We start from the raw sequence: 13411 nt of genomic DNA, 5'->3' as shown, positions 1-13411 counted from the left end.
TTATCTTTTAAATTGCATCCTCTGGTATAGGAGATGTACTCTTGAAGCGCTGCAAAATGAAGAAAAATTTATTATGTTTGATCGCCACCCAAGAATGCTCAAAATCGTCGTCCAAGAACACGTGCAAAACTACACCAAAACGTAACGAAAACACATTTTAATAGATTCAAATGGAAGATAATTGATCAAAGAGTAATGTAATCAGAGTAAAATTAATTTTAAGCGGTGCAAAAGAGAGAAAGCAACCCTCAAAAGCATAGGTCGTGGAGAGAAAACGCGAGGAAGACGATGAACCATGAGTGTGCGTAACTGCTTTCTCGCGTTCGCGGGTTGGTAATAGTAGAGCTTTAGACTCAACCCCCCTCCCTAGCCTACATGTAAGGGGTTTAAAATATTAATTTTAGCTGACACATTTGGCGTTCGGGTTGGGTAGAGTCGACGTCTAAGACCTATTTAGAAGTCGGGGCTGACTGACGGACATCTAAGGGCAATGGAACAATCACTTTTGCAGACCATTTGGCGTCTAGGGAAGGTGGCCACGTCTAAATAGGACTTTAAATGTAAGGGTGACGGGATCGAACGTCTAAATGAAGTCAAAAAGTGACTCTTGGGATTCTGAGTTGACCAATTCGGCGTTCAATGTTGGGGACCAACGTCTAAATAGGCTATAGACGTCGACCTCATACACCCGAACTTCTAAAGTCAATAAAAAATTATATTTTTTTCGTATATTTTTGGCATCCATTTGAGGGGGACCGACATGTATGCGTATTTAGACGTTAGGCCCCATAACTGACGTTTAAATAGTTATCTTGCTTACAAAAATGTCACAGGTCAGTTTTTAAGTTGAATATTCGGTAGTTGGACGTCTAAAGAATAACGTTAAAGGAATAACATTAAATGTTTTTTTCTGCATTAGTAGAATAATCTCATGTTTAATTGATTGGTTTTATGATTTACTAATTTAGAGTCTTCTAGTGTATCTTTCTAAAAAAACTAAGTTAAACTCTAGTATTAGAATATGTTGAAATTATTGGAGTTAATGAATAAAATAAAATACATACTTATATTTAAATTATTACTTTTCTAAAACTTATAACATTTTAGTATTCACTAGTAATTTTTGATTTAAGCTTTTATCTTTTATTAATCATAACTTACTAACCTTTGCTTCTTTACCTTAAAAATAAGCTATTTTAATAAATAATCCTCACCTTTCTTGTGTTTTTAATAAAATGATAACTATTTTTCATATTTTATTTAAAAAATCGTATTGACTAGCATTTAAATAAAAATTATAAAAATTTAAAATTCAAAGTAAAAAATATTAGAAATAAGTTTTTTTACATGTGTGAATGTAAATTTATTAAAAATAAATAGTTTGTATCTTTTATTAAAAGCTTGAAAGAAAAACAACTTTTTAGAATAAGTCTTCATTTTAATAAAAGTATAAAAAAATGTTTATTTCAAATTTTTATAAAAAATGTTTTAAAATATATAAAAAAAGTTATTGTTGTTTAGTATTTAGTACAATTTCACGACAGATAGATACAATTTTTCCTAAAATTATAAATCACTGTATTAGTGTCTTAATATATATATATATATATATATATATATATATATATATATATATATATATATATATATATATATTATATTTTTTTGGTGCATAAGGAATAGATTCCAGTGGGAATGGATATGGATTGCAGAGTTGATAAAGTAGTTTCAAAGATGACAAAAAGCAATGTAAACTAAAATGTTATTCTTTTAATTATTTTGGGTTTCACTTTTAACCATAAGTGCATATAACGATAATTTTATTGTCCTAATCAAACCTAAAAACAATTTAAAAGGTTTTCAAGTTACTTTTACTTTTTCTTCTTTTCTTCAATTCTTCATGTTGGAATTCTTCAATTGGACTCGTCACTTTTCAGATTGTGGACCCAAATTGGAATTGTTGGACGTTTCTTAGTGCACCTTCATAATTTCTTCCTGCACCTTTATGTATCAAAATTTTAATTTTACCTTTTGGATTGTATAATTTAAAACGTAAAATCAAAAATACATTTCAAATTATACAATTTAGAATAAGAAATAAAAAAATATGTTCTGGATTATAAAATACTGAGAGAAAAAGATAGAGATAAAATGGTCTTTGAATTTAGTGTATGAAGATAGAGGAAGACAATATGGAGGTGTAGGAAGAAGTGCCCAATTAGCCATTTTTGCTGCAACTCATGAGGTCTAACTCAAAAGTTGTATTCTTTCTACAACCTATGATTTATTCGTGCACCTCCTTAAAATGTTAAAAAAGTTTAAAGTGTTTATGGATGATATTTTTAGATGGTAAAATTTGAAAACATATTTCAGATTATATAATAATATTATATATATATATATATATATTTTTTTTTTCTATTTCTATTTAAAAATATATTTCAGTTTTAAAGATTATACATTCTAAGATGAGATTATTTGGTTTGGTACAGGTGGATCCCTTAATGTTTGGGGAACTTTTACAGATTTCATAGATAACTTTGAATTATTCTGTCTAAGATGAAAGTGAGGTGTATTTGTGAAGTTCAAAAAGTTAACACCATAAAACATTTTGGCTATAATTTATATAAAGAAATAATATGACATAATCACCAAAGATTTATTACAATTATTTTTCAATTTTATCTAGATAAAGCCACTCTCAAGTATTTATATAAAGGGTGTTTTACCCTACTACACCCCCAAATTTTTTTAAAATACCCATTACGCCTAGCAGTTAAAACCTTAATAAATTTTAAAAAATCTTTGCTGCATTGAAGGTTGGTGCATTCCTTCCAAAGTTTTTTTTTTCATTTATTGTATGTTTGTAGATGTAAAATTAGATTGCAGAATTAAAATTTGTATGATTAGAAGTGTGAAGAAATAAGTAAGAAAGGTGTTTTGGACAAGAGAAAGTTTGATCTAGAAGTTCTGTAAAATTGTAAAGACCTGTTATAGAGCAGAGTGGTGTGTTAAAATAATGAGATAGATTATTTTACTTTAAAATAATGTTATAATATATATAGAATTTTATAAACACTTTTCATTATTATAAGAACACTTCATCTCTCTATAACTCTATTCCTCAGAGTTCTCTGACTTCTCTCTACAAATTCTTTCTGCTGAGTTATCTGTTCGACGATCAGGAAGTGCCTAAGTGATCCTGGCATTGAGAACGTTGATCTTGACCGATCAATTCTGTGATTTCCTCTGGTAAGCTGTTTGCCCTTTTCCTTCTCTTGTTTTTGATTTTGAATCATGCAACGTAGAATTGTTGCATGTGTCTCGCGGTTTCCTTCTTTAAATTTCAGCTCAAATTAGGTTCTAAGTGTGGTTCTCTATCACCAATTGGTGAGTTGTAGGTTTCTATTGAGTTCCCTTACAGTGCAAGGTACTGTTGGTGTGTCGGTGAGCTGAATTGTTTGTTTCTGAGGTAAGGGGAGCTAGAAACTTTATCTCAATTGATTATATGATATGCGTGTATGATAAATTCTGAGTTTAGTATGTTGTTTTGTGTGTCACTGGTTGTATCATGAGCAAATTAAATGGTTGTACTGTAATGTGGATTGTATGAAAACTATAATGTGTTGTTGATGAGTTTTTTTGTATGAATATGGTATTGTAATTGTGCTTGTGGGAGGTAATTAATGAGAGTAATCTATTGTAGCGGTGATGAGGTATGAAGTGAAGTGGTTGGAGCTTGTTTAGGGTCAATTTAGAGGAAGTGAGGTAGTGAATTTGAGTATTAGAGGTCAAGTGCTGGTAGAGGTTGTTGAGTTAATTTAGATAGGTCATATGTCAAAATGGTCAAAAACAGGTTCAAAGTGGTAGAATTGGTTTTGAGTCTCTAAGTTGATGAATTGGAGGTTTTAGAGTAGAGTTTGGTGCATAAATACTTTAGATTGGTGCTAGGAATGTATAGAATCATTTACCCAAGTCTAATTAAGTATATACATCGTATTAGGATTGTTAGAAGTTGGCAAAGTTGAGTGAAATTGGTAAAGAGAGGTTGAGTTGCATAATTCTGTAGAATTTCGTTCTGCAGATTATGCAGACTTGCTGTGCGAATGGATTCGCATAGCGAGTCACCTTGGCGAGGTGCTCTCTGCCAAGGCACTCGCATAGCGAATGGGTGCGCTGTGCGAGTGAAGTGAGAGGGTTGCTCTCTGTTTGCCAATCCGCATAGCGATTCTGATCGCTATGCGACTGGTTGGGGTCTGGAACCATTATTCATTTTATTCGAACAACGAGTGGGTCTCGCTCTACGAGTGTTTGCGGAGTCAAGTGTCTGTCTGAGGTTCTCGCATAGCGAGTTGGGACGCTATGCGAGGGGTTGGGGTCTGATGCATTTCACAGTTTATTCGCATAACGAGTTTAGTCGCTATGAGAGATGTCAATAGTAGTTGGTCTTTGTTTAAGGTTTTCACAAGGCGAGTTAGGTCGCTGTGCGAGAAGCTTATAGCCTCGCTATTCGAAGGTGTGCGCTGTGCGAGAGGTTCATTTCTAGTACAAGTTCTTGTGTGATCTTATGTTGTTTTATATGAATCAATGTTGGTTGTATGAAGTAAAGTGAAGTTGTAACATGTAATATCTGTGGCTATTGTTGTATGTTGTATTTCAAAGTATGTTTAATGGACGTAATTCTATGATCCTCAAGGAGAGGAGAAATGGTGGTGCCCTATGTTGTGATTCAAAGTGGAATCTCTAGTTGAGATTCAAGTAAGTTTAGAATGATCTGCATGGTAGCTCAGTCTTGGGGGTTTTCCTGACGCTCCAATGGTCTTTCATTCTCAAGTAGAGAGGATTGATCCATGTTGTGAGGAGTAGCAGGAGGTCCTAGTATTTGGTGCTTCTAGTATGGCCCAAGGTGAGTGATAACAGACTAACCTCGTGAGTGTGGTAGGGTGAAACCCATTGGTAACGGCTTTGCAAAGCAGTAGAAGCCACCACGAGTGCATAACCCGCCACAGCGCGACAATCATTCTAAGTCCGGACAGTCAAAGTCAGTGTGGTGTTATGTGTGAAGGATTTAAGTGATGTGAATGAATAATATTCTTGTATGAAGTTAATTAATTTGATGTATGATTGATTCTGTTTTAAACTAGCTTACCCTGTCGTATGCTTGTGTTTTGTATGATTCTGCTATTTTTTCTTCTGCGATGACCATCCTTTGGATGTGAGCAACGGAAGAAGAGGTTTCCCTGGAGCAAGCTTTGGATGGAGGTGATGCTGCTGAGTAGTTGCCTTAGTTCAGTAGAACCTCGTGTATAGTTTTGAGTAGACTTTAGTTTAGTATGTGTATAATGTTTTAAATTTATAGTTGTTTTTAGATGACTGTAAAAATATCACTTTATGCTTTAAATAGATAACTATACTACTTTATCATGCATGTTGCTTCTCTTTAATATAATTTACACTATATATTTTGGGATGCGGATTTGGAAATTCAAAACTGCCTTTCATCAAATTTGGAAAATTGATTTTTTCTTTATCAAATGTCAAAATTCGATGAAGGTAAATTTTTCGAATGAAGTCACAATCGCATTTCTTAATCTAATTTGTTTTTTTAATTTTAATTTTGTTCATTTTAATGATCTATATTTATTTTAAATAAAATTTATAATTATTTAAATTATATATGACTAGAATCTGTTTTATTGTTAATAAAATTTTAGTATTTGATATATATATATATATATATATATATATATATATATATATGTATATATATATATTTTAATTAATTAATTAATTATATTTTGATTAAAATAAATTGTTTTGAATTATTTAATTTTTATGTGTTTTATAGTTTTTAACTTTTTATAATTTTAAGATATTTTGTTATTTTTTTAATGAAAATATTAAGATTTTATAATTATATAAATATTTGAATTAATTAAATTTATTTTGAATTAATTTTTCTTTTATAATTATTTAATATTTATTTATATTTTTTTAGAATTTAAAGTTTTTTATTTGTAATAATATACTAATGAATTAATTAATTTGATTCAATTTTTTGTTTTGAATTATTTAATGTTTTATTTGTTTTATAGTTTTTTAAGTTTTTATAATTTTAAGATATTTTGTTATTTTTGAATGAAATATTAGGATTTTATAATTATATAATATTTTAATTAATTAAATTTATTTTGAATTAAAAAAAAATTGTTTTTAAATACTTAATATTTATTTACAATGTTTTTACTTTTTTTGGATTTAAAGTTTTTTATTAATATATTGTTTAATTTTATAATTACATAATTATATTAATGAATTAATTAATTTGATTTGAATTAAAATAATTATTTTAAATGATTTAATATTTGTTTAATTAATGTTTTAGTTGTGTTTTTCAATTGTGGATTTTTTTTTAATTTTAAGTTATTATGATTTTTTAATAATATAATCATACTTTATAATTGTATAACTATTTTAATTGATTACTTTTTGTGTAATTTTGTTGAACACCAACATAACAATATTTCCACGTCGTCCTTAGAACACTTTTCAACGAACGATCTCTCAAATCTCTCTCAAAGACTACCAGAAACGAGAGAATGAAAAGGGTGCATAAAAGGAAAGTACATAAACTTTTATGCTAATTCAATGAATTCGGTCAACCACTTAATTTAGTAAATTGATAAATACAAGATAAAATATCTGAAAATACAAGGTGAAATATATTTATTATTTGTGAACTGGATGGGTTACTTTTAAATATTTATTATTTAAAGTGTATTATTTACATATTCACAGTTTTAAGTACTTTTTTGAAAAAATAAGAATCATAAATATCATATTGATGAATTGAATTATTTCCATAATTTTAATCAAATTAATTGTTTAATCAAATTATCAATAGAAATGTATGACTTTTCTTCACACAATTTTTCTTTGGCACAATATATTGTGAAATGATCAACCTAAAAGTCATAGAATGCAAATTTATTAAATTAAATGTATTATTATTAATGTTTATAAAATGATTTCTTTTAATATTGTTAAGAATATAACATTATTAAATATATATTCATGTTTCCATATAAACACAAATCATATTTAACAAAAGAAATTATATTCTTCAACGAACAAATAATAAGAATGTATATGAAAAAGCAAACAAGTTTGGGCGTTTCTTGATTTTTGGGATAGCCTGTAATTCTTTATAAGATGTGGGAGACAAATCATAAATCATTTCAATCTCACAAATACATTTAATTTGTTATGGTAGTAAGACATACTATTTGTATAAAATAATTATATTAATAAATCATTCTATTGGTTAAAACATTAGTGCTTTATTCCACCGTAACAATGGTTTGCCTTGCTTATTTATTAGCCATTAACTATTTCTTAGATATCATTTAACTCTATTTTTTTACTTAATTTTTGTTTCTCATTAATTAGAACTAAGTAGGAACAGCAATATATGAACAAGATATGGTTTATGAATACCTCTGCAAATTTGAAGGCAACCACATCACTTTTTTCTTTTTTCGGTCACTCAATTTTTCCTAAGGACTAGTGCAATAAAGGGAAACAATGAAGGGAAACAACAGTGATTACTTTTTATAATACGCTTCGGTTTTCGAACTGAGACCTATACTGGCGAGGTAAAAAGGTGGGAGACTTTTGGCCTCGATTCCAACTGAGGTAATATCCAATGGATACTGCTTCGGTTCTTCTACACCCTAAGTAGTAAGGAAGGAAAGGGGGGGGGGGGGGGGGGTGGAGGGGTTATTACCTCGGTTCAACCAAGATAATAATGTGGGCCTATGGCATTGGTTCGAGCTAGAATCGGTGCCAAAGCCGTTTATTTTTTTTTTTTAAATCACGTGCACCCTATGGCCTCGATTTTGACCACAACTAAGGTCTATTCTCCTGGAATGTTTTTTAATAGCAGGTCTGTTATTGTGATATCCACTATCACAAAAATAGACATGCATATAAAACACAATATATACAACACAAAATCGATATGTAAAACACATAATGTTTAAAGCATAATGTAAAAAGTCTAATAACTATAAATCAACATGTGCTAATGTATTTTAAAAATCCTAATAACTATGAACTATGTATAATCTAATTAAATGTTTTGCAAGTGCCTTCCTTAGGAATGTAAGTGGCTTCTCAGGAAGTGGAGTAGGAGTCTTGAATCTCTACACAAGACACATGATATTAATTAGTGGATATGAATTCCAAATGATGGAAAAAAACAAAATTCACTAAATCTAAATATTACCGTTTCCCAGCCTCTTGTAATATGGGCACGAATAGTGTGTGTCATCCAATACATTACGTAGTATATGCACTCATATGACCCACTTTGTCTGTGACACTACAATATATCATCATTGTTGTAAATAGTTAGTGAAAATCATTAAAACAAAACAACTATAAGAAAGTATGGCTTTAGCATATCTCAAACCTTAAGAGTCAACCAAACAAGCTTTCTACCGTTAGCAATTGATCTCCCAACCAACATCAGATGTGCAATGAAACTATCAAAAACAGGCTTTAACATTCATTTATATAACAAAGAAAGTCCAAACATTGAGGTTCTTACCCATGAACTACTTGTCTGAGATGTTTGGGAGGAGACTTGTGCAATGAGCAAAACCACACAACATAACTCTCTGATATGGAAACAATAAGTAGTTGCCAATGGTGTCTGAAATTGATAATAACTTAATTGTTATATATTAAAATCACAGATGGAATTTTGAAGTTAACAAACTTTACTTACTCAGATATATAAGGAATAAAATATATGTCCTCCCCCCTTGCAAAGTTGCTGGTGAGGTATGTTGTGATGTCATCAAAATTCTTTGCTTCGTGAATTACTTGGGGATCAATGAACCCATAGACATCATTGTACCCCATGTTATTACTTACACCAAACATATACTTAAATTAAAAAAAATTACCTTTGATATAAGTATACTTGATATATAAATCAATTTTATATAAATAATTGCTCATAAACTTACATCATCCATAGTTGAATTAATATAATGTTCAACTCTTATCTTCCCGATACAAGCTCCTTGACGTCTTGACTATGCAAATATATTGGGACCTTAGAGCCTCTCCAAAATACATTAGGATCATATTCAACCTTCATATGCTCATTTGCAATGATGTCACAAAGTTGTTGCAATGCACCAAGAGGATCGTCCTTAGATAAATGAATCTTCTCTTATCCATGCGTCTGTTGTTAAATCGAAAAATATGATAAGTTTTGACGTCAATAACATGTAAACTTTAAAATTGAGAAGTGTGAAGTAGGAGTCCATACCGAGAGGTCATAAACATAACCAACTAAGTGTTTAGGTCAAGCGTAAAATACTGGAATGTTTGTGCCATAGTGAAAATCTCATATGTAGGCAGAGGAATTAAGACATTTGGTATGATAATGTTGTCTATTAAGAACTTCACATCATCCTTTGATAACTCCATACCATGAACAATAGTCGCTGCCTGAAACATTGTTCCACAAGCTACCACCATCGTTTTAGTACCATCTAAAACGTATAACAGACATGGACTAATATCGTCCATGTCATCCCCTAAGACGGTTGGTGCTGAACAACTTCCTTTCCCGCTTCTCCCTGTCAGAGTAAAAGTTAGATTATACAAATAATAAATTATTCAACAAAATATTTATTAATTTTACCTGTGGGAGGCACCACATGTTCCTGTACATGAGATGGTTGCAGGCACATCCCATAACTGTCAAATTGTTGTTAAAACTGGTACATAACTCTTTCAGTCACTTCTATAGTGACTTCATCATACAATTTCGCCCTAAATTCCGCCTTAAGCTTTGTCCTAAGCTTTTTTTAGATCTCTTTTGTCAGCCTTTGTTCATACCTTTGGTTGTGTGTGTATGAAGTCTGATGCGAGGAACTCCCAAAATAATCTTTAATGCCTATTCCAGTACCAGCAGCATGCACTCTTGTCTAGAGTGCTCAGGTCGTCCAATTGTAGTGGTAAGAATATCTTGGCGACTCCCTGGAGTGAATTGAACTTGGGAGCTATACTCAACCAATGTGTCTTGTAACATAACAAAACACCATTATTCTTTAAAAAGTTCAATGTAACATGTATAATGAAACTATTATTATTTTAGAAATAGTGATAACTTACAATACTTTCAGATATTTCTCATACAATCTCAGAAGAGTAGGTGTGACATCCCGATTATATACATCATGCATATATAATAAAGACATCATCATGCATAATATAGGAAAGCAGTCAAGAGTAATTAAGGATTACAGTCATCCTCAGAATAGTGCGGAATTGACAACTAGAGTATCAGGATTTCTCCATGGGGATTACGGAGAATTTAAAATTTAAAATACACAAAATGTCCTTCCAAATAAAACGAGTTTACGAAATAAGAACTAGCTATCTAAGCTGCAGCACTGCCGTCTCCATCAAGAGCTGCTCCCAAAGTTTCCTCCTCAACATCTGCTCCCATCCAAGTGGATGATCATCGCCAAAGAAACATACCCAAACAGCACACAACACAAACAATGCAAGGGTGAGCTAGATATAAAAAGCATGTTATACATATAGTACAGTTAATTCATGTTATCATACTTAGATTCAGATAAAAGAACAATTAAAGCATAATCATTAAACCACCATTCCCACACTCACATGACATGCAAAAGTCATCCAAACATGGTAAACTTACATAACAAGACCTGTTACTTTATACCCCGACTTGTTGCTTTATATACCGACTTGTCCAGACTAGAATGATTACCGAGCTATGGCGGGTTATGCACTCGTGGTGGCCTCTACTGCTTTGCAAAGCCATTGCCAATGGGTTCCACCCTACCACCCTCACGAGGTTAGTCCGTTCCGCGCCCTGGAGTATACTGGAAGCCTCCAAGACTAGGACCTTCTGCTACTCCTCACTACATGGATCAATCCTCTCTAATTGAGAATGAAAGACCATTGGAGCGTCAGGAAAACCCCCAAGACTGAGCTACCATGCAATCATTCTATACACCCCCAAATCAACACCATGTATCATCTCCTTGAGGATCATGGAATTACGTCCATGAATCATACTGTTACTTTGAACCTTAACCCAAGTTATGAATAACCAGATACCACCATAATATCACATTAAATCCAACATATCTCATACATTCACATAAATCACATCACAGTATATATTTTCCAAACATTTTGCACATAATTCAATTCAAGAGAAAATGAACTTAAAACCCAACATTTGCATAATACTATTTGGACGAACGTTATCCGCCGAACGGTATTAAACGAACGCTATTTACCAACAGGCCGAACGCTATTTCACCAAACACACTATTAGGCCGAACACTGAGATTGATACTTAGGCCGAACGCTGGGATCGAGTACTTAGGCCGAACACTAAGATTGATACTTAGGCCGAACGCTTGGATCGAGTACTTAGGCCGAACGCTATTTTACCGAACACCATATTGGATTTAAATACTATTAGGACGAACGCTGAAACACGGAACTCCATATTATACCGAATACTATTTAGCCGAACGTTAAGGTTGATCACTTAGACTCGACACTAAACACCAAGAGCTTTTTGACCGGATACCATTAGGTCGAACACCAAAAGAACGAACGCTATGATCAAGCACTTAGACTTAACGCTAAGACAGCGAACACTACCAAATCAAATTCCATCAAGACCGAACGCTCAAGATCACTTCCTGAGAATACCAATTTAAGGACGAACGTCTACAATCACTAATAACCAAGACCGGACGCCTGTGATCCAAACCTGAGAATCCTAATTGAGAACGAACGCTCACAAGCCGAGAATACCTCATTTAAACCGAACGCTAAATATGACTTTCTGAGAATACCAGTTTAAGATTGAACGCTTAAGATTACTATTTCACCAAGACCGAACGCTCAAGAATGAAACCTAAGTATCAATTTAAGACCGAACACTTAAGATCAAACACCATGAAAACGAACAGTATTAAATCAAAGCCTGACCGAACGGTACTAAATCTAATTCTTAACCGAACGATACTAAACATTCAAGACAGAACTATAACAGATCAATACTTAACCGGACACTATTAAATCAGAGTCTCGACCGAACGGTATTAATTAAAGCCTGACAAACGATAAATTCAACACCTAAGCGAACGATACTAAAATCAAGGCTTAACCAAACGGTAACGACTGAACGCTACACCCATAATGAAGGACGAACGTTAACGCTCGCCGAACACAAAACCGAACGCTCAATTGAAACTACCAATTTTTAGGACCGAACATTCGAGATTGACCGAACGTTCAGGATATTTTGGCCGACCATTAATTGGTCGAGCATTATGCGGACGAACGTGCATTTCTGCAGAATTCTGCAGAATCACACCAGATTTTCCAGAAACGCAGAGACCCCATTTTTCATCCCCTTTCTTCCCAGATTTGCTTCAACAACAATATTCTACCACCACTCATACGGATTCATACTAAACAAGATCACTCTAAGCACAAATCGTTCATCAAATCACTTAATAACACAAACCTCAAATACATAAATTATTTCTACAATCTACAGAAAAGATCTAGCTCCCCTTACCTCTTGAAGACTTCCTTAGCAGCTATTGAATCTATCTCCCCAAGGCTTGCACTACCAAGGCTTCCTTGCAGCTCCAGAAGATCTCCACTTCACCTCTCCCAGATCTTGCTTTTCACTCCCACGGATTTGGTAGTAAGAATTTGACTCTCCAAGTGTAGAACCCATACCCCCTTTTTATCTCCTACGTGCAATGCTTTTTGAATGGTGCCAAAAATGAAAGCAAGGGCCCGAACGTGTGTTGTTCCCCATTTGCCAAATAAAATAAAATCCCACTTCTTTCTATGGGGCGGTTGGTGCTTCCCAGCACTGATTGCTCCCTCCATTTTTTTTATTAAAGAATTAATTAGGTTCTTACAGTAGGCGCACGATGATCTTAAACGAACTAACTTCCACTTCTCATGCTGAGAAGGTGGAGAAGGAGGTTGTGGGCTACCACCCTCAGATGAGGGTCTACATTCTGTCTTTTGCTTGAGGTATTTCTCCTCAAGCTTCATATACTTACCACGAGATAATAGGTGGGGTTTTTTTTTAATTTTGAGCACTTATTCCTTATGCTTTGGTTCTTCTTTCCTGTCACATATAATGAATTAATTCATATGATGATATAAATTTGTTAATGAGGAATTAAATAATATCAACTATACTAACCTGTCATGCCTCTGATGTCTGACTCTCTACAAAGAGGCGCAAAGTCTCCTCATTAATGGTCTTATATTTTGCACATGGAGACTCATTTTTCTTGGCTCCAAA

At 32.8% G+C, this 13411-nt stretch overlaps 1 protein-coding gene across 1 annotated transcript; it reads right to left on the bottom strand.

Annotated features, from left to right (window-relative positions):
- Positions 1-8102: 8102 nt before the first annotated feature.
- Positions 8103-12826, bottom strand: LOC148198568 (uncharacterized). Its single transcript, XM_088115853.1, has 7 exons — positions 12717-12826; positions 12423-12510; positions 8792-8952; positions 8623-8716; positions 8474-8560; positions 8288-8383; positions 8103-8204 (listed from the first exon to the last, which is right to left on the bottom strand). The coding sequence occupies exons 1-7, from the start codon at positions 12824-12826 to the stop codon at positions 8103-8105; spliced, it is 738 nt and encodes a 245-aa protein (XP_087971979.1).
- Positions 12827-13411: the final 585 nt, after the last annotated feature.

This window comes from Vigna umbellata, chromosome 5 (assembly GCF_029865625.1).
Source record: "Vigna umbellata cultivar VRB3 chromosome 5, Vumbellata_1.0, whole genome shotgun sequence".
Classification (NCBI taxonomy): Eukaryota; Viridiplantae; Streptophyta; class Magnoliopsida; order Fabales; family Fabaceae; genus Vigna; species Vigna umbellata.
This window is presented reverse-complemented; position numbering and strand designations above follow the sequence as displayed.